The following is a 20,746-nucleotide window of genomic DNA, read 5'->3' as shown; positions in this document are numbered from 1 at the left end:
GGGGGGTTGTACCAAGGGGCCCACACAGCGGTGCGGGGTGGGACACACAGAGAGAGAGTGGGGGGTTGTACCAAGGGGCCCACACAGCGGTGGGGGGTGGGACACACAGAGAGAGAGGGGGGGGTTGTACCAAGGGGCCCACACAGTGGTGGGGGGTGGGACACACACAGAGAGGGGGGGGGTTGTACCAAGGGGCCCACACAGTGGTGGGGGGTGGGACACACACAGAGAGAGGGGAGGTTGTACCAAGGGGCCCACACAGCGGTGCGGGGTGGGACACACAGAGAGAGAGGGGGGGGTTGTACCAAGGGGCCCACACAGCGGTGGGGGGTGGGACACACAGAGAGAGGGGGGGGGTTGTACCAAGGGGCCCACACAGTGGTGGGGGGTGGGACACACAGAGAGAGGGGGGGGGTTGTACCAAGGGGCCCACACAATGGTGGGGGGTGGGACACACACAGAGCGAGGGGGGGTTGTACCAAGGGGCCCACACAGTGGTGGGGGGTGGGACACACACAGAGCGAGGGGGGGTCGTACCAAGGGGCCCACACAGCGGTGCGGGGTGGGACACACAGAGAGAGAGGGGGGGGTTGTACCAAGGGGCCCACACAGCGGTGGGGGGTGGGACACACACAGAGCGAGGGGGGGTTGTACCAAGGGGCCCACACAGTGGTGGGGGGTGGGACACACACAGAGCGAGGGGGGGTCATACCAAGGGGCACACAGCGGTGGGGGGTGGGACACACAGAGAGAGAGGGGGGGGTTGTACCAAGGGGCCCACACAGCGGTGGGGGGTGGGACACACACAGAGCGAGGGGGGTTGTACCAAGGGGCGCACAGCAGTGGGCGGGGGGTACATACAGAGAAGGGGGGTTGTAGCAAGAGGCACAGGGGTGGGTCACGTACCGAGCACGGGGGCTGTCCCAAGGCGCACACGGGGGGGAGCGGGGCGAGGCGTGCGTACGAGGTTGAGGGGGCTGGGGCCGGCCGCCTGCCATGGGAGGAGGAGCGCACGGGAGGGCCGCGTTAGGGCCGAACGAAGAGGCTCCGGGGAAGGGGAGCGTGCGGGTGACGGTGTCTGTGTGGGGCAGGCAGGAGCTGAGCGCTAGCAGCCGTAATCCCCGGCAAGCTGGTAAATGCAGCTCAGAGAAGTGTTTCCAGTCAGCGAGATGGGCGCTCCCGACAGCCCCTGACAGTCCGCATTAATCACGCCCGGAGCCCACCACAGCTCTTTACTGGCCATCAATTTCCCCCGGGTTTTCAAACTACAAAACAAAGACAAAAGCGCGTCGTTTTGCCGCCGCTGAGAAGCACATTAAGGGGCTGTCAGCTTCTCGCCATGCACCCTGCATCACTCTTTAAGCACATGAGAAGTTCATTATCCCTGGAGCTCTGGCAGCCATGGGGATGCTGGGCTAGGGAGTGTCGCAAAGGCGCCTGCTGCCAGCACATCCCTCGCATGCTCGTCAGGGCTCCTCCTGGCTGCTGAGAGCCAAGCCAAAGGCCTGGAGGAGCCTAGGGCGACAGGCTGGGGCTGCTGGGCAGGGCTCTGAGCTGGCAGTTCCTGGCTTGCTTCATCCCGCGGAGTTCAGTGTTGACCCCTCGCAGCCCGACACTGCTCTCCCCAGTCTGGGGATGCTCTCTCCCTGGCCAGCATGGCAGGTGTGCGGCAAGCCTGGAGCGCCCCGGCTTCCCGATGCTCCTGCTGCACTCGCTCGTTTGGTGCCGTACCCTAGCAGCCCGGTGGCACCCTTGCCATAGTTTGTTGATGCTCCCTAGCAGCTTGACACGCCGCTCTCTTTAACATGCGACCATGTAAAAAAGCAACAGCTCGTTTGATTTATGATACTTCAGAACAACTAAGATTCAATTGCTCCGCACGTCCCCAGCTCTGATTACCTCCTAAATGAGATAAACTGATGGCAATTTATTCCAGACCTCCCCAACTTTCCCAGGATGCTAACCTGAGAAACTGGCATCAGCACATGGGGCCAGCACGCTGGGCAGGGGCCGCGCCAGGGAGAGCGGGATGCAGAGCATGTGCACACGCTGCCGGGCAGGGAGAGGGGCAGGATGGGGTAGCAGCCCTGACATTAGGATAGCAGTCATGGACGTCTGCCACTGCCCAGGATGGGGAGGGTTGTCTCAGTTCTGGGAAGTGGACTCCAGCCATCTACGTAGGAACATTATTTCCCCTGACGTAAGTGACTTGCTGCAGGCACAGCCGTGGGCACACTGAGCGCCCTGCTTTGCCCTGCAAACCATGGCGGCAGCCGGGCAGACCTGTCGGAAGCCTCATGCCTGGGCCTGTCTGACAACAAGCAGCACCCGTGCGGGCGGGCACTAATGCGGTCTGGGCTGCTGCTGCTGATCCAGGCTGCCTTGGAGAACACAGAGCTGGAATCTGCAACCCCACAGAGCTGGCAAAACACAGCTTTGGGGGGACGCTCCCCTCTCAACTCCTGGCAAGCCCTCCCTGCTCTTCAGCGCGGGCGAGAGCCAGCCTCAGTCCCTCTGGCAGCATGGCTCCAGGACAGGACACTGGCTCCTTGCTGAGCAAGGCACCTCTGTCCCTGAAGGCCCAGCCCCCGCACCCAGGGGCTCTCTCACTTCCCCCGTGTTGAGCTGAAGCATTCGTCTTCCCCAGTGGAAAAACTTCCCCGTGGTCACAGGGCCTGGCCACTGAGGTGGAGAGCCAGCGTTGGCTAACAGCAGCGATTCTGGGAGGCTATGACAGCACCTGCATCAGGGCTTACATTGACCTCTGACTACGAGAGAGGAGGAGGGACCTAACGTGGGGGGCAACTGGGGGTTCTTCCACCTATTGCTGCAGCACCAGGTGCTGGCCACGGGACTAGACAGTGCCTATGCAATGCCTCGGAGACATCAAATGCCAAATTACCCCCACTGCCCGGATTCCCAGCGTGGTCCATCCTGCGTGTGACTGTCCGGCTGTGAGCTCACTGGCTGGGGCCGCCGCACACAGTGCCGAGTCCAGCACTCAGTAGTGCGGAAGGGGGCCTGGAGGCGTGCAGGGGAGTAACTTCCATTCTCCCGAGGACCTCTGAGCATGGGAGGAGGCTTCTGCCAGTCCCAGCCCAGAGGAGGGCTGAGCTGGGCTCTCCCAGAAGGAATACACGACTTGGCTCAGGAGGCTTCCGTGTGACTGAGACATTTCCCAGCCATGCTACAGAAGCTGCCTCAGACTGAGCAGAACAGGGCCTACAACCCTCAGCTACAGGCCTCCTGGCTGGCTACGGCTGGACTGCATTGCAGCCCTGGGAGCAAACAGTGCTTCTCCTTAGGAGCAGCCCCAACCGCACAAACAGCCTGGGGTGGGAAAAGGCTTTGTCCTACACAGAGAGCACTGCAGCTCAGGGCCCTCCCTGAGCCCTAATTAATGGCCCTGTCTTCCCCAGCCAAGATCCAGAGAGACTAATAGAATTAACCCAACTTTTCAGTGCTTTGCTTCACATCCTTATCCTCTTTTTAACATAGGAAATTACATTAGTAAGTAAGTTTTAAAAAAAGCACACAGAGAAAACAAAAATTCCACCACGTGAAACAATACTGACCCCTCACGGGTCACGATAGGGTTGAGACCTTTAGATCCACAGCACAGACCTCTGCCACTGCACTAAACTGGGTAACTGGCAGCAGTAGAAAGCTGTTATCCTCCATGGGAATGACGCTGGAGGAGGATTAGACGCATGCCAGCGAGTTTTGCAGCTATTGTTGACAACAGAGGATTGCTGGGAGACTCAGAAATCCTGGGTTCAACTCCTGGCTGGTGATAGGAGTGTGGCTAGTTGGTTACAGACCTTTCTGTCCTGTCTCCCCCAGCATGTCCCTCCCTGGCCAGCCCATCCCCCTATGCTCCTGCTCCCACAGCCTGACCCTGCCCTCGGTGTCCCAGCCCCTGCACTGCAGCAGCAGGCAGCTGCTCCCCCTCCTCCAGGTGCCTGCAGCCTGGGCACCAGCAGGATGAGGACTGAGCACACAGGACAGGAGTCTCGCTACACTCAGTGCCAGCGTCTGGCACCACAGGGCCTCTGGTAGCCGGGAGGGGCAGTGACAAATGAAGTTTGGCACCTGACACTTCACTGGCAAATGAACTTTAATGCCGAGAAATGCGGAGAAATGCACATTGGAGGGGAACATTGTAACTACTTGTACACCTGACGAGTTCTGAATTAACTCTCAACCCAGGAATGGGACCTGGCCTCACTGTAGACAGCTCAGTGGAGTGGAGGCCTCTGCTGTGATCAGACAAGTTACCAAGAAGTTCGGACGCATAAGAAGAGGGGTTAGGGTTAGATTAGATGGTTAGATTGACGTAAATCAATGGTGCAGCAGCATCTGCATCCCATGTGCCACACCAGCACTCACCCCATCTCAGAAAGGGTTTGCAGAACTACCGGGGGCTCAGAGAAGGGAAAGGAGATCGAGTTTTTCCAGGCCCTCAATCAACTATGAAGAGAGATTGAAATACCTGGGATTGTTACGGTACAGAGGAGATGAGAAAGAGGAACATGATAAAGGTCTATAAAATAAAAACTGGTCTAGACAAGAGAGATCGGGAACTTCTCTTCGCCCTGTCTCCTAGCACAGGAACAAGGGGACACTCCATGCAATTACGTGAGAAGTTCAAAACTGTGGAAATACTTTTCCACACAATGCTCTCAGACTGTGGAACTCCCTGTCCCAGGCAGCTGTTGAGGACAAGAACCTAGCCAGATTCAAAGAGGTACTGGATGTTTATATGGATATCCAGAATTTCCAGAGTTGTCATAACGAACGCTAACGATTTTGAAAGGGATATTACAGCTCATGCTTCAAAGCTCAGAGATTCCTGTAACTATGAGAGATCAGGCTGAGAGCTCGCATGGGGGAAAACTTATCCCCATCTACTACCGTGGGACGCTTATACCTGATCCTGCCACTGCCACCGGGCACTGGGCTAGCTGGACCTCAGGTCTGATCTAGTCCGGCCATCCCTACATTCCTCAGCCTGCTCAGGCCTGGTTGCTACACATGGAGATGACAGAGAACTTAGCAGTCGGGGCAGATTTTCACTAGGACAGCAAAAGGCTCCTTTCTGGCCCCAGGGCAAGCCCTCGGGCCAGAATTTCCCCTGGCAAATGTCAAGGCCGACTCCAAAGCCTGGAGATGCTGGAGCTTCTCAGCACAATGGATGTCAGAGCTTTTTAACTCTCATGTTCCTGAACCTTTCTCAGAAGCTTGGCCCAAGGCAGCCAGACAGAGTCCCAGAGTTAAGGCCAGAAGGCTCTACCAGACCCTCTCCTGTACATTGCAGGCCACCAAGCACGACCCAGCACCCGCCCACCACGCCAGCAACAACAGGTCAAAGAACAGCACCCCCCAAGAGACTACCTCCTGCATGCCACCGCCGAGCACGGGAGAGACGGGGGCCCCAGCAACGGCAGGGGAAGGAGGGAGCTCGCACTCAGGACGAGAAGTTCCAATCGCTACAGCTGAGCACATTTATAAGCAAATGAAAATAGGATCTTACACTGGCAGGTGTCTGGCAGCCTCTCCTATGGGCCCTCCCAGGTCCACTGCTGGTGTCAGAAACAAACAAATACATACCCAGAGCAGCAGCTGGCACGGGAGCATGGTCCCTGCTCCCCGCTGCAGGGGAGAAAGTGAGGGCAGACAAGCTGGGCTGGAAGTTCATTTCCATCAAAGGGTGGAGAGCTCAGGATTTGTGCCACCAATGTACCGTAGGGGACCGGGGCTCCCCCAAGTACAACTGGCTGCTTGCGGCTGCCCCAGCAGAATGACAGACACTTCCTACCTTCTGCTGCTGTGCTGGGGCCATCAGGGCGGGCTGTCCCTGTGCTCTTTTTCCTGCGGTGTTTCTTCCTGTTTGCATGAGGGGATGGAGGCGGCTCCAGCTTCGGGCTCGCAGCGTTGGACATATTTGGGCTGGAACTGAGAGCATCTGAGGTGCCGTTAGCTTTGGAGAGAGAGAGAAACGGTGACATTTAGAGACCTCAGCACCACCATGCTCAGAACCGCCTGACTCCCTCCCACAGAGGCAGCCCAAGACTCTCCACCCTGTCCCACAGAGACAGCCCAAGACACCCCACCCTGCCCCACAGAGACGCCCTGAACATCCCCGCCTGCTCCTGTCCCACAGAGATGCCCCGAACATCCCTGCCTGCTCCTGTCCCACAGAGATGCCCCGAACATCCCTGCCCACTAATGTCCCTGAGACAGCCTTGGTCACCCCACACTGCCACACAGAGATGCCTTGAACATCTATGCCTGCTCCTGTCCCACAGAGATGCCCCAGTTGCCCCACTCTGCCCCACAGAGACAGCCCCAGACGCCTCACCCTGTCCCACAGAGATATCCCAAACATCCCCGCCCGCTCTTGTCCCACAGAGATGCCCCAGACACCCCATCCTGTCCCACAGAGACACCTCAAATATCCCCGTCTGCTCCCATCCACCAGAGACAGCCCCAGATACCCTATCCTGCCCCTGAGAGATGCCCAGAACATCCCCGCCTGACTCCCTTCCACTGAGACGCCCTGAACACCCCCGTCTGCCCCACCCATCAGAGATGTCCCAGCTCCCAGCTGCCCCCCACTGCCCAGGCAGGCCGTGGGATGCCCCACCCTGCTCCACGAGTCGGGCCCTGTCCCCGGAGGGAGGTGTGGTGGCTGGGGAGCGCACACCTGCTGGGAGTCCCCACCTAGGCCCTACTCAGGTGCTCTGCTGCGGCTGGCAGCCATCCCCAGGCCCAGCACAGGACTCCTCCTCCAGAGGCGATGACTGGGCTGCCCCTCTCAGGAGCCCGAGCAGGATAGGCTTCAGAGGCTGCCGATACGGAGCTGCAGAAGCCGTATCCCCGGTAGCAAAGCACCAAATTTATCCTCAATCATACTGTTCCTTACAATTAATAGCAGAATTAGAAACAATCAGGGAGCTGCCTAATTACTGTCAATTAGAGCGCGCTAATCAAGCTCCGCTCACACACACACACGCTGCCGCTGCACTCACCATTAAATGTCAAATTTCATTAGAGACCAGCAACAAAATCAAAAGCCTGACATTCAATTTCAGCAGCGCACACAGCACAGGCTTCCAATCAGCATAAAAATGCAGACTCTGGGGAAGGCAGCGAGGTGCGGGCGCCTCGCTCCACTGTTAACCCTCTTTGAAATATGCTTCTGCCTCCCCCGAGGCCAAGTGCTGGGCCTCTGCTCAGAGCCCCGGCCCAAGGCCCCCCGATAGCCTCCCTCTCTGCAGTCTCTGACCCCCGCTTTGGCCTGAATACGGACCCTGGACTTCGGAAAAGCAGACTTTGACTCCCTCAGGGAACTGATGGGCAGGATCCCCGGGGAGAATAACATGAGGGGGAAAGGAGTCCAGGAGAGCTGGCTGTACTTTAAAGAAACCTTCTTGAGGTTATTGGGACAAACCATCGGGATGTGTAGAAAGAATAGTAAATATGGCAGGCGACCAGCTTGGGTTAACAGTGAAATCCTTGCTGATCTTAAACGCAAAAAAGAAGCTTACAAGAAGTGGAAACTTGGTGGGATGACCAGGGAGGAGTATAGCAATATTGCTCGAGCATGCAGGGGTGTAATCAGGAAGGCCAAATCACACACACTGGAGTTGCAGCTAGCAAGAGATGTTAAGAGTAACAAGAAGGGTTTCTTCAGGTATGTTAGCAACAAGAAGGAAGTCAAGGAATGTGTGGGCCCCTTACTGAATGAGGGAGGCAACCTAGTGACAGAGGATGTGGAAAAAGCTAATGTACTCAATGCTTTTTTTGCCTCTGTCTTCACAAACAAGGTCAGCTCCCAGACTGCTGCACTGGGCAGCACAGCATGGGGAGGAGGTGACCAGCCCTCTGTGGAGAAAGAAGGGGTTTGGGACTATTTAGAAAAGCTGGACGAGCACAAGTCCATGGGGCCGGATGCGCTGCACCCTAGAGTGCTAAAGGAGTTGGCAGATGTGATTGCAGAGCCATTGGCTATGATCTTTGAAAACTCATGGCGATCGGGGGAAGTCCCGGACGACGGAAAAAAGGCTAATGTAGTGCCCATCTTTAAAAAAGGGAAGAAGGAGGATCCGGGGAACTACAGGCCAGTCAGCCTCACGTCACTCCCTGGAAAAATCATGGAGCAGGTCCTCAAGGAATCAATTCTGAAGCACTTAGAGGAGAGGAAAGTGATCAGGAACAGTCAGCATGGATTCACCAAGGGCAAGTCATGCCTGACTAATCTAATTGCCTTCAGTGACGAGATAACTGGCTCTGTGGATGAGGGGAAAGCAGTGGACGTGTTGTTCCTTGACTTTAGTAAAGCTTTTGACACAGTCTCCAACAGTATTCTTGCCAGCAAGTTAAAGAAGTATGGGTTGGATGAATGGACTATAAGGTGGAGAGAAAGCTGGCTAGATTGTCAGGCTCAACGGGTAGTGATCAATGGCTCCATGTCTAGTTGGCAGCCGGTATCAAGGGGAGTGCCCCAAGGGTGGGTCCTCGGGCCGGTTTTGTTCAATATCTTCATAAATGGTCTGGAGGATGGTGTGGATTGCACCCTCAGCAAGTTTGCAGATGACACTTAGCTGGGAGGAGAGGTAGGTACGCTGGAGGGTAGGGATAGGATACAGAGGGCCCTAGACAAATTAGAGGATTGGGCCAAAAGAAATCTGATGAGGTTCAACAAGGACAAGTGCAGAGTCCTGCACTTAGGATGGAAGAATCCCATGCACCGCTACAGACTAGGGACCAAATGGCTCAGCAGCAGTTCTGTAGAAAAGGACCGAGGGGTTACAGTGGACGAGAAGCTGGATATGAGTCAGCAGTGTGCCCTTGTTGCCAAGAAGGTCAATGGCATTTTGGGCTGTATATGCAGTGGCACTGCCAGCAGATCAAGGGACGTGATCATTCACCTCTATTTGACATTGGTGAGGCCTCATCTGGAGTACTGTGTCCAGTTTTGGGCCCCACACTACAAGAAGCATGTGGAAAAATTGGAAAGCGTCCAGCAGAGGGCAACAAAAATGATTAGGGGACTGGAACACATGAGTTATGAGGAAAGGCTGAGGGAACTGGGATTGTTTAGTCTGCGGAAGAGAAGAGTGAGGGGGGATTTGATAGCTGCTTTCAACTACCTGGAAGGGGGTTCCAAAGAGGATGGATCTAGACTGTTCTCAGTGGTAGAAGAGGACAGAACGAGGAGTAATGGTCTCAAGTTGCAGTGGGGGAGGTTTAGGTTGCATATTAGGAAAAACTTTTTCACTAGGAGGGTGGTGAAGCACTGGAATGCGTTACCTAGGGAGGTGGTGGAATCTCCTTCCTTAGAAGTTTTTAAGGTCAGGCTTGACAAAGCCCTGGGTGTGATGATTTAGTTGGGGACTGGTCCTGCTTTGAGCAGGGGGTTGGACTAGATGACCTCCTGAGGTCCCTTCTAACCCTGATATTCTATGATTTTATGACCTCTGGTGCAACAGGAGCAGGGAGACGCTGGAACAAGAGGCAGCATGGGCAAATGGGCAGGGTACTGGGCTGGAACTCAGGGGATTCCGGTTCCACTCCCAACCCTACTACTGACCCCCCATGGGATCCTTGGCCAAGTCGCTTCCTTTCTCTCGGCCTGTCCCGCCGTCTGTTAGTCTGTGAGCTCGGCCCAGCACAGCCCATCTCTTGCTGTGTGCCCAGTGCTCTGCGGGACGGCCCAGAGCCAAACAGAGCAATACTAGCGGGATGGAGAAGGCTGGGACAGCCTCATGAGGTAGCGCCAAGGGCCCTTTAACACTAGTTAGGATACAGCCCTGCAGAACACTCCTGGTCTGCCTTGGCCAAGGGACTGAGGGGGCCCCAGGCTCTGTCTACACCACAGAGCCTGTGCCAGCAGGACCCCTAGTCTGGACACTGCGTACACCCACAGAAGCGTTTCCATCAGCACAGCAGTAACACCACTTCCCTGAACGAAGTCAGCAACGCCGACGGATGCCCTCGTCCGTCGGGATAGCTGTCGGTCAGGGATCTGGCTTTCACACTCCCTGACCAGCAGAGCTATGCCAACCTAACTTTTACAGGTTGCTCAAGCCCTGGTATAAAAGCGTCTCTCTCTAGTGTCTCACGCTCACCCCCAGCGGAGACGCACAGGAGCTATGGGGGTTTCTGCCACCAATTATCCGCAGGGAAAGAGTTCACAGAGTTGACAATTAAGGCAGCTGAGTCTAATAAATGGAATCAATTCCCCATACCAACCACTCACGCCAGGGCAGGGCCGCCATTTCTTGGCACTGGAAATGGCTACTTCCCAGGCACACGGAGGAGCTGCTGTACTTGGCGCAGGCCCGAGACACACACAAGCCGGTTCAAGAGTCACTGGGTCTGGTCTACTGAGAATGCTGAACCAGTGTAACTAATGGTGCCATGTTAACCGGGTTAGCTAACGCAGCACTGCTGTGTGCAGGGGGGACGGGACCTGTTAGGGCAGCCTGCCCTGGTATCTAGGCCGAGACAAGCAGCTCAGTCACTTCCCTCCCTGCAGGACTCTGGCAGGTAGCTCTGCTCCTGGTGACCTGCTCCTCAGTGTGTTCCAGCATCGACCCTCTTGCCCCGTGGTCTCGGACAGCACCTCCCCATAGGTAGCAGGTCCGGGGTAGGCATCTCCCAACATCTGCCGTGGTGGAGGCGGATGCAAAGGAGTCACGTAGCTGCTTTGCAATGTCCTTAGCCTCCCTAACTCTGTCCTCCCTGTAGTGACCACGCCGGTTCTCTTGCAGGCGCCTTCCTTCTGATTCTCCCAGAGACCAAGAGCCCTGGACATCCCTGTGCAGTGGAGTCCCTGCGGCGCACGCAGGGAAGGGGACAGGACTGTGCGCCAGCTCTGCTCCTCAGCTCACCTGGAACCCTGGGACTGGCTTGTGGGTTTGATCTCTGACAGGACCCTTCCCCATAGCTCCCCTTCCCCCCACCCCTTTGCACAGCTGTGCCCAGTTGTGAGGCTGGTGCACAGATGGTGGGATGCAGGAAATGGAAGGCTGCTCTCCCGTCATAACAGTGACAATACCCCACTGCTCTCTGGCTCTGGGCAGGGGTCAGGAACTCTAGTGCCGGCCCAGAAAATTACCAGGAAAGTGGAACTGACCTGATAGGCCGAGGAGCATGCCCTCTCCCCGGTCCGCCTTGCCTGTTCTGGTCTCCCTTTTGGCTGGGTTACAGAGCATGAGTGAGGTTCTGTCTGTCCCACCAGAACCCACTGGGTGGCCAGTGCGTCCCGGTGCGAGCGGCGGGGGAGCTCCCTGCCGAGCAGACACGCACTCGGCAGCTCCTTCAGACACACAATTAGCTCTGGAGCTGAGATCTCCACCCCCTCCGTGTCACCGAGAATTGGCAGCGACTCGTTCCCTATTTGTATCAATCTCAGGGTTACTTTGCATGAAATGAGTGGATTGCTCGGGGTGGCAGCAGGCAGAGGCGGCTCCGTCGTGTGGAACGTGAGCAGAAAGGCCACCACGCCCCTCTGGCAGCTCCTGGACCAGCGTGGGGCGCAATGCAACCTGGCCCCCGCCCTGAGCAGCATCATGCGCCAAGCACCGCCCCTGCCAGCCTCTGCAAGTGGGCTGAAAACCCGGGCACGAGCCAACGGCCAGCAAGCCTGAGGACAGGCAGGCAAATAGCAGGTCTAGCCTGCGCTGGGGCCCATGAGCCCGCCTGAGCCCTGGCTTCACAGGGGCACATACATCATCACAAAGGCACCTGGCTGGGGGGTGGGGTAGATTCCACCCCAGCCCACCACCCACCTCTGCATGTCTGTGAATTCCGGCACTGCCTGATCACCAGCCCACTAAAGAGAGCACGTGTGTGCAAGGACGTGCAAAGAGATGTTACAAAGGTGAGCGGCTCGCCCACACACGGGGTAGGAGCCCTGCAGTGTTGGGATGGGTGGCTCCCCCATGTCTTGGGAGACCTGAGGGGTCGGGGTGGGCAGCACCCTCATGTCTGGGGGGACCCTGTTGTATTGGGGTGGGTGGCTTCCCCATGGTCAGGGGGACCCAGAGGTAACAGGGTGGGCGGTTCCCCCGTGCCTGGGGAGACACCTGCGGTATCGGGGTGGGCGGCTCCCCTAAGGTCAGAAGGACCCTGAGGTATCAGGTTGGGGTGGCTCCTCCATGCCCGGGGGGATCCTGCAGGCAAATGTCCAGGGGGACCCTCTGGCAAATGAAGTGAAGAGAAGGAGGCGGGTGGTGGTGGCCGGGGACTCTCTCCTCAGGGGGACTGAGTCATCTATCTGCCGCCCTGACCGGGAAAACCGAGAAGTCTGCTGCTTGCCAGGAGCTAGGATACACGATGTGACGGAGAGACTGCCGAGACTCATCAAGCCCTCGGATCGCTACCCCTTCCTGCGTCTCCACGTGGGCACCAATGATACTGCCAAGAATGACCTTGAGCGGATCAGTGCAGACTACGTGGCTCTGGAAAGGAGGATAAAGGAGTCTGAGGCGCAAGTGGTCTTCTCGTCCATCCTCCCCGTGGAAGGAAAAGGCCTGGGCAGAGACCGTCGAATCGTGGAAGCCAATGAATGGCTACGCAGGTGGTGTCGGTGAGATGGCTTTGAATTCTTTGAGCATGGGATGGTGTTCCAAGAAGGAGGAGTGCTAGGCAGAGACGGGCTCCACCTAACGAAGAGAGGGAAGAGCATCTTCGCAAGCAGGCTGGCTAACCTAGTGAGGGGGGCTTTAAACTAGATTCACCAGGAGAAGGAGACCAAAGCCCTGAGGTAAGTGGGGAAGTGGGATACCAGGAGGAGGCACGAGCAGAAGTGCGCGAGAGGGGAGGGCTCCTGCCTCATACTGAGAAAGAGGGATGATCAGCGAGTTATCTCAAGTGCCTATACACAAATGCAAGAAGCCTGGGAAACAAGCAGGGAGAACTGGAAGTCCTGGCAAAGTCAGGGAATTATGATGTGATTGGAATAACAGAGACTTGGTGGGATAACTCACATGACTGGAGTACTGTCATGGATGGTTATAAACTGTTCAGGAGGGACAGGTAGGGCAGAAAAGGTGGGGGAGTTGCACTGTATGTAAGGGAGCAGTATGACTGCTCAGTGCTCTGGTATGAAACTGCAGAAAAACCTGAGAGTCTCTGGATTAAGTTTAGAAGCATGAGCAACAAGGGTGATGTCGTGGTGGGAGTCTACTATAGACCACTGGACCAGGGGAATGAGGTGGACGCGGCTTTCTTCCAGCAACTCGCAGAAGCTACTAGATCACATGCCCTGGTTCTCATGGGAGACTTCAATCACCCTGATATCTGCTGGGAGAGCAATACAGCGGTGCACTGACAATCCAGGAAGTTTTTGGAAAATGTAGGGGACAATTTCCTGGTGCAAGTGCTGGAGGAACCAACTAGGGGCAGAGCTCTTCTTGACCTGCTGCTCACAAACCAGGAAGAATTAGTAGGGGAAGCAAAAGTGGATGGGAACCTGGGAGGCAGTGACCATGAGATAGTCGAGTTCAGGATCCTGACACAAGGAAGAAAGGAAAGCAGCAGAATACAGACCCTGGACTTCAGAAAAGCAGACTTTGACAACCTCAGGGAACTGATGGGCAAGATCCTCTGGGAGAATAACATGAGGGGGAAAGGAGTCCAGGAGAGCTGGCTTTATTTTAAAGAATTCTTATTGAGGTTACAGGGACAAACCATCAGGATGTGTAGAAAGAACAGTAAATATGGCAGGTGACCAGCTTGGCTTAACAGTGAAATCCTTGCTGATCTTAAACACAAAAAAGAAGCTTACAAGAACTGGAAGATTGGACAAATGACCAGAGATGAGTATAAAAATATTGCTCGGGCATGCAGGAGTGAAATCAGGAAGGCCAAATCATATCTGGAGTTGCAGCTAGCAAGAGATGTTAAGAGTAACAAGAAGGGTTTCTTCAGGTGTGTTGGCAACAAGAAGAAAGTCAAGGAAAGTGTGAGCCCCTTATTGAATGAGGGAGGCAACCTAGTGACAGAGGATGTGGAAAAAGCTACTGTACTCAGTGCTTTTTTTGCCTCTGTCTTCACGAACAAGGTCAGCTCCCAGACTACTGCACTGGGCAGCACAGCATGGGGAGGAGGTGACCAGCCCTCTGTGGAGAAAGAAGTGGTTCGGGACTATTTAGAAAAGCTGGACGAGCACAAGTCCATGGGGACGGATGCACTGCATCCGAGAGTGCTAAAGGAGTTGGCAGATGTGATTGCAGAGCCATTGGCCATTATCTTTGAAAACTCATGGCGATCGGAGGAGATCCCGGACGACTGGAAAAAGGCTAATGTAGTGCTCATTTTTAAAAAAGGGAAGGAGGATGATCCTGGGAACTACAGGCCAGTCAGCCTCACCTCAGTCCCTGGAAAAATCATGGAGTAGGTCCTCAAGGAATCAATTCTGAAGCACTGAGAGGAGAGGAAAGTGATCAGGAACAGTCAGCATGGATTCACCAAGGGCAAGTCATGCCTGACTAATCTAATTGCCTTCTATGAGAAGGACAAGTGCTGAGCCCTGCACTTAGGACGGAAGAATCTCATGCACCGCTACAGACTAGGGACCGAATGGCTCGGCAGCAGTTCTGCAGAAAAGGACCTAGGGGTTACAGTGGATGAGAAGCTGGATATGAGTCAGCAGTGTGCCCTTTTTGGCAAGAAGGCCAATGGGATTTTGGGCTGTATAAGTAGGGGCATTGCCAGCAGATCGAGGGATGTGATCGTCCCCCTCTATTCGACATTGGTGAGGCCTCATCTGGAGTACTGTGTCCAGTTTTGGGCCCCACACTACAAGAAGCATGTGGAAAAATTGGAGAAAGTCCAGCGGAGGGCAACAAAAATGATTAGGGTACTGGAACACATGATTCATGAGGAGAGTCTGAGGGAACTGGGATTGTTTAGTCTGCGGAAGAGAAGAGTGAGGGGGGATTTGATAGCTGCTTTCAACTACCTGGAAGGGGGTTCCAAAGAGGATGGATCTAGACTGTTCTCAATGGTAGCAGATGACAGAACAAGGAGTAATGGTCTGAAGTTGCAGTGGGGGAGGTTTTATGTTGGATATTAGGAAAAACTTTTTCACTAAGAGGGTGGTGAAACACTGGAATGCGTTACCTAGGGAGGTGGTAGAATCTCCTTCCTTAGAAGTTTTTAAGGTCAGGCTTGACAAAGCCCTGGCTGGGATGATTTAATTGGGGATTGGTCCTGCTTTGAGCAGGGGGTGGGACTAGATGACCTCCTGAGGTCCCTTCCAACCCTGATATTCTATGATTCTAAGTGTAAAAATACAATTAGTCAGGCAAAAAAAGAATTTGAAGAACAGCTAGCAAAAGACTCAAAAAGTAATAGCAAGAAGTACATCAGAAGCAGGAAGCCTGCTAAACAACCAGTGAGGCCACTGGACATTTGAGATGCTAAAGGAGCACTCAAGGACGATAACGTCATTGCAGAGAAACCAAATGAATTCTTTACATCCGTCTTCATGGCTGAGGATGTGAGGGAGAGTCCCAAACCTGAGCCATTCTTTTTAGGTGACAGATCTGAGGGACTGTCCCAGATTGAGGTGTCATTAGAGGAGGTTTTGGAACAAATTGATGAACTAAACAGTAATAAGTCAGGAGGGCCAGACGGTATTCACCCAGCAGTTCTGAGGGAACTCAAATGTGAAATTGCAGGACTACTAACTGTAGTCTGTAACCTATCATTTAAATCAACCTCTGTACCATGTGACGCCAATTTTTAAAAAGGGCTCCAGAGGTGACCCCGGCAATTACAGGCCAGTAAGCCTGACTTCAGCTCTGGGCAAACTGGTTGAAACTATAGAAAAGAACAAAATTGTCAGACACACAGATGAACGTAATTTGTTGGGGGAAGTGTCAACATGGTTTTTGTAAAGGGAAATCATGCCACACCAATCTACTAGAATTTTTTGAGGGAGTCAACAAGCATGTGGACAAGGGGGATCCAGTGGACATAGTGTACTTAGATTTTCAGAAAGCCTTTGACAAGGTCCCTCACCAAAGGCTCTTAAGCAAAGTAAGTAGTCATGGGATAAGAGGGAAGGTCCTCTCCTGGATTGGTAACTGGTTAAAAGGTAGGGAAAAAAAGGGTAGGAATAAATGATCAGTTTTCAGAATGGAGAGAGGTAAATAGTGGTGTCCCCAGGGGTCTGTACTGGGACCAGTCCTATTCAACATATTCATAAATGATCTGGAAAATGGGGTAAACAGTGAGGTGGCAAAATTTTCAGAGGATACAAAACTACTCAAGATAGTTAAATCCCAGGCAGACTGCGAAGAGCTACAAAAGGATCTCTCAAAACTGCGTGATGGGGCAACAAAATGGCAGATGAAATTAAATGCTGATAAATGCAAAGTAATGCACATTGGAATACATAATCCCAGCTATACGTATAAAATGATGGGGTCTAAATTAGCTGTTACCACTCGAGAAAGAGAGCTTGGAGTCACTGTGGATAGTTCTCTGGAAACATCCACTCACTGTGCAGCAGCAGTCAAAAAAGTGAACAGAATGCTGGGAATCATTAAGAAAGGGATAGATAATGAGACAGAAAATATCATCTTGACTCTATATAAATCCAGGGTACGCCCACACCTTGAATACTGTGTGCAGATGTGGTCGCCCCATCTCAAAAAAAATATATTGGAATTGGAAAAGGTTCAGAAAAGGGCAACAAAAATGATGAGGGGTCTGGAGCGTCTGCCGTATGAGGAGAGATTAATAAGACTGGGACTGTTCAGCTTGGAAAAGGGACGACTGAGGGGCGATAGGATAGAGGTCTATAAAATCATGACTGGTGTGGAGAAAGTGAATAGGGAAGTGTTATTTACTCCTTCTCATAACACAAGAACTAGGGGTCACCCAATGAAATTAATAGGCAGACGGTTTAAAAAGAACTAAAGGAAGTATTTCTTCACACAATGCACAGTCAACCTATGGAACTCCTTGCCAGAGGATGTTGTGAAGACCAAGACCATAACAGGTTCAAAAAAGAACTAGATAAGTTCATGGAGGATAGGTCCATCAATGGCTATTAGCCAGGATGGGCAGGGAGGGTGTCCCTAGCCTCTGTTTGCCAGAAGCTGGGAATGAGTGACAGGGAATGGATCACTTGATGATTACCGGTTCTGTTCATTCCCTCTGGGCATTGGAACAGAATACTGGGCTAGATGGACCTTTGGTTTGACTCAGATGGCCCATTCTTATGTTTTTACCAGGGCAAGCATGGGGAGACCTCGGCAGTATTGGGATGGGAGGCTTCCCCACATTGGGGAGACACCTGCTGTATCAAGGGGTCAGGTCCCCTATGCCCGGGGGGACCCTGTGGTATTGGGGGGAGCAGCTCCCTGTGCCTGGGGAGTCACCTGCAGTATCGGGGCGGGGAGACACCTGTGGTATTGGGGTGAGTGGCTCCCTCATGTCCAGGGGGACTCTGCGGTATCAGGGTGAGCAGATCCCCCATGTACAGGGGGGACCCTACGGTTTGGGGTGGGTGGTGCTCCCATGTACAGGGGGACACCTACGGTAACAGGGTAGGTGGCGCCCCCATGTGGGGGGGGACCCTGCGGTATTGGGGTGGGCGGCTCCCCCATGTGGGGGGGGACCCTGCGGTATTGGGGTGGGCAGCTCCCCCATGTGCAGGGGGACCCTGCGGTATTGGGGTGGGCGGCTCCCCCATGTGCAGGGGGACCCTGCAGTATCAGGAGTCAGCTCTCCCACATTCAGGGAGAACCTACAGTAACAGAGTGGGTGGCTCCCCATGTCCAGGGAAACCCTGAAGTACTGGGGCAAGCATGAGGAGACACCTACAGTATCAAGGGGTCGGCTCCCCCATGTCCAGGGAACCATGTGGTGTCAGGGTGGGCGGCTCCCCCATGTACAAGGGGGGCCCTGTGGTATTGGGGTGGGCGGCTCCCCCAGGTACAGGGGGGACCCTGAAGTATCGGGGTGGGTGGCTACCCCATGTTGGGAAGACACCTACAGTATCGAGGGTTCAGCTCCCCTATGCTCGCAGGAACCCTGTGATATTGGGGGGAGCAGCTCCCCCAGGTACAGGGGGAACCCTGTGGTATTGGGGTGGGCGGCTCCCTGTGCCCGGGGAGACACCTGCAGTATCAGGGTGGGCTGCTCTCCCATGTCCAGGGGGACCCTGTGGTATTGGGGTGAGTGGTTCCCCCACGTACAGGGGGGACTCTGTGGTATTGAGGGGCAGCTCCCCTATGTCCGGGGGGACTCTGCGGTTTTGGCGGACAGCTTCCCTATGTCCAGGGGGACACCTGCGGTATTGGGGTGGGTGGCTCCCTCGTGTCCGGGGGGACCCTGAGGTATCGGGGTGAGCAGCACCTCCATGTACAGGAGAGACCCTGCGGTCTCGGGAGGCAGCTTCCCGGGGAGACACCTGTGGTGTCGGGGTGGGCAGCTCCCCCTGGCCTGGGGAGACACCTGTGGTATTGGGGTGGCGGCTCCCCCATGTGCAGGGGATCCTGTGGTATCGGGGGCAGCTCCCCCTTACAGGGCAGGGCAGGGCAGGGCAGGGCAGGGCACGGAGGGGCTCCACGTGGGGCAGGGCCCTGTGCGGCCGCGGGTGTGGTGGCCGGCCTGGCTCTGGCTGGCTGGCTGCTCTGGAGGGAGAGGAGCGTGGGAGCTGGCCCTGCCCTGCTCAGTGTCCGACGGGGGAGCGCGAGCACATTCATGCTCAGAGCTGCGCCCCTCCGCTCCCGTCGCCGGCGCTGCCCCATCAGCGGCAGCAGTCTGATTAATTCGCTTCCAGCAGGGAGCTGATGGGGCCAGTGATGGAGCCGCGGCACCAGGCGCGCTGAAATTGATAGTTTTTCACAGTTACAAATGAGGAGCCTCCTCAGCTGCAAATGGCGCCCGCACAGTCGGACTCCGGTAATGATCATAAAGAGGCTCTCTTTAAACTGCGAAAGCCCCTGGGACTGAGCGGGGGGGCGGCTGCCGCGCTAATGAGAACGGCGAGGGGGCGAACAGGCATGGAAATGGCTCCTCCACTCCTGATGTGCATTTAACGGCTTTTTTAGTGCGGCGGCCGCGCCAGGAACGAAGGAGTGATGGATGCAGCACAAAGGCATTTATTTTCCAATTCGGCAAAGTGGCTACGTTGGGAAATGTGTGAATTATTTTAATTCACTCAACTGTCCTGAACCCTCGGGGCGGGGGGAGGGCAGTACACAGCCAGTGTGTGTGAGAAACGGGGCTTCCTCCGACTCACTTCACTCTCCCAAACCGGGGGGACGCAGGGGTCTGGGGGCAGGCAGGAGAGGGGGGCAGGGAGAGACGAAACGCAGGAAGAACGGAGCGGCCTTCACTCCACCGCTGGCCTCGCGTGGGGTGGGCAGAGCGGGGCGGGGGCATCCCCAGCAGAGGCAGCAAGCCCTGGCTGAGCAAGGGCCCGGCTCGGCGGCAGTCTCCGTGCCCTTGTCTCCCCAGCGCGGACAGCTCAGCGGCCCCCGTGCAGTGCCCAGCTCCCCGCAGGGTCTGCGCGGGGCTCCTGAGAGCACCGGCAGGGCGCTCGGTGCCATGCTGCCGGCAGGGCACAGCTCCTGCGGGCGGCCCGCACGCCCCTCCCGCCCGCAGCGGCGGAGCAATGCGGGGCACGGAGAGGGAGCGCAGGGTACTCACGGGGGTTGGGGCAGCTGCTGGGGATCACCACCGCCTCGCTCCACTGGTCTGCGCTGGAGACGGAGTAGGAGCGCTGGTGCATGCCGTCTGGCTTCGAGCAGAAGCCCACCAAGTTGATGGAGCGTTCGGAGTGCAGGGAGGTGCTGCTGGTCGAGTGGGGGGCACCTGCAAGACAGGCACAAGCTCACACCAGGCTGTCCCCAACGGCACAGAAAAGCGGGTCAGATGCCCATTCGCCAGCTGGGCCCCACAACGTATTTGCCCCCCACAATATGTCCCAGCCGAGCCCCACGACACGTCCCCCCCCGAGCCAACGCGTCCCAGCCGTGCCCCACGACACGTCCCCCTGCCCAAGCCAACGCGTCCCAGTCGGGCCCTGGAGCCGGAGCCTGTCGAGCTCTTGGAGGGGCTGAGAACAGCTGAGCCTTGCGGGTGGTGCCATCCTGGGTTCAGCAGTCACTGGGCTCCAAAAGACCAGAGCTCCTGGGAGACGAGGCGTCTCCCAGTCGCTGCCCGACATTTTCCCATTTTCAGAGGTGTCCCACGAAAGCATCTCTCTGTCACCACCAGAATTTGGTCCAATAAAAGATATCCCCTCCCTCATCTCATTTCTAATTCTCAGAAGGGTCAGTAAGTAGCAGCAGACAGTTCTTGGGCCAGGAAAACCAGAAGGGGTGGCACGAACACACCTCTGGGGCCCATAATTTAAGAAGAATGTTGATAAACTTCAGAGGGCTCAGAGAAGAGCCATGAGAATGATTAAAGCCGGGTTCTCAAACTTCACTGCACTGTGACCCCCTTCTGACAACAAAAATTACTACAGGACCCCAGGATGAGGGACCAAAGCCCGAGCCCACCCAAGCCCCGCTGCCCGGAGGGGGGGGCCAAAGCCGAAGCCCAATGGCTTCAGCCCCAGTCAGGGAGACCTGTAACCTGAACCCCACGGCCCTGGGGCTTGGGCTTTGGCCCTGGACTGTGGGGCTCGGGCTTTGGCCCTGGGCCCCAGCAAGACTAATCCCAGCTCTCGCGACCCCATTAAAATGGGGCCCCGATTCCATTAAAA

At 55.7% G+C, this 20,746-nt stretch overlaps 1 protein-coding gene across 3 annotated transcripts in view; it reads right to left on the bottom strand.

Annotated features, from left to right (window-relative positions):
- Positions 1–20,746, bottom strand: part of AGAP3 (ArfGAP with GTPase domain, ankyrin repeat and PH domain 3) — a 231,304-nt gene that overhangs the window by 17,320 nt on the left and 193,238 nt on the right. For 2 of the 3 annotated variants that reach the window (XM_073334978.2, XM_073334976.2), the window contains exons 12-13: positions 19,684–19,848; positions 5,819–5,980 (exon numbers count right to left, since the gene is read on the bottom strand). In XM_073334978.2, coding sequence (XP_073191079.1) covers positions 5,819–5,980; positions 19,684–19,848 — 327 coding nt within the window. The remainder of the gene's footprint in view (positions 1–5,818; positions 5,981–19,683; positions 19,849–20,746) is intronic. The other variant, XM_073334977.2, reaches the window with a different exon arrangement.

The sequence above is a fragment of the Lepidochelys kempii genome, chromosome 2 (assembly GCF_965140285.1).
Source record: "Lepidochelys kempii isolate rLepKem1 chromosome 2, rLepKem1.hap1, whole genome shotgun sequence".
In the NCBI taxonomy this organism is placed as follows: Eukaryota; Metazoa; Chordata; order Testudines; family Cheloniidae; genus Lepidochelys; species Lepidochelys kempii.
Note: the sequence above shows the minus strand (reverse complement) of the source record. Positions and strands in the feature narration are given on the sequence as shown.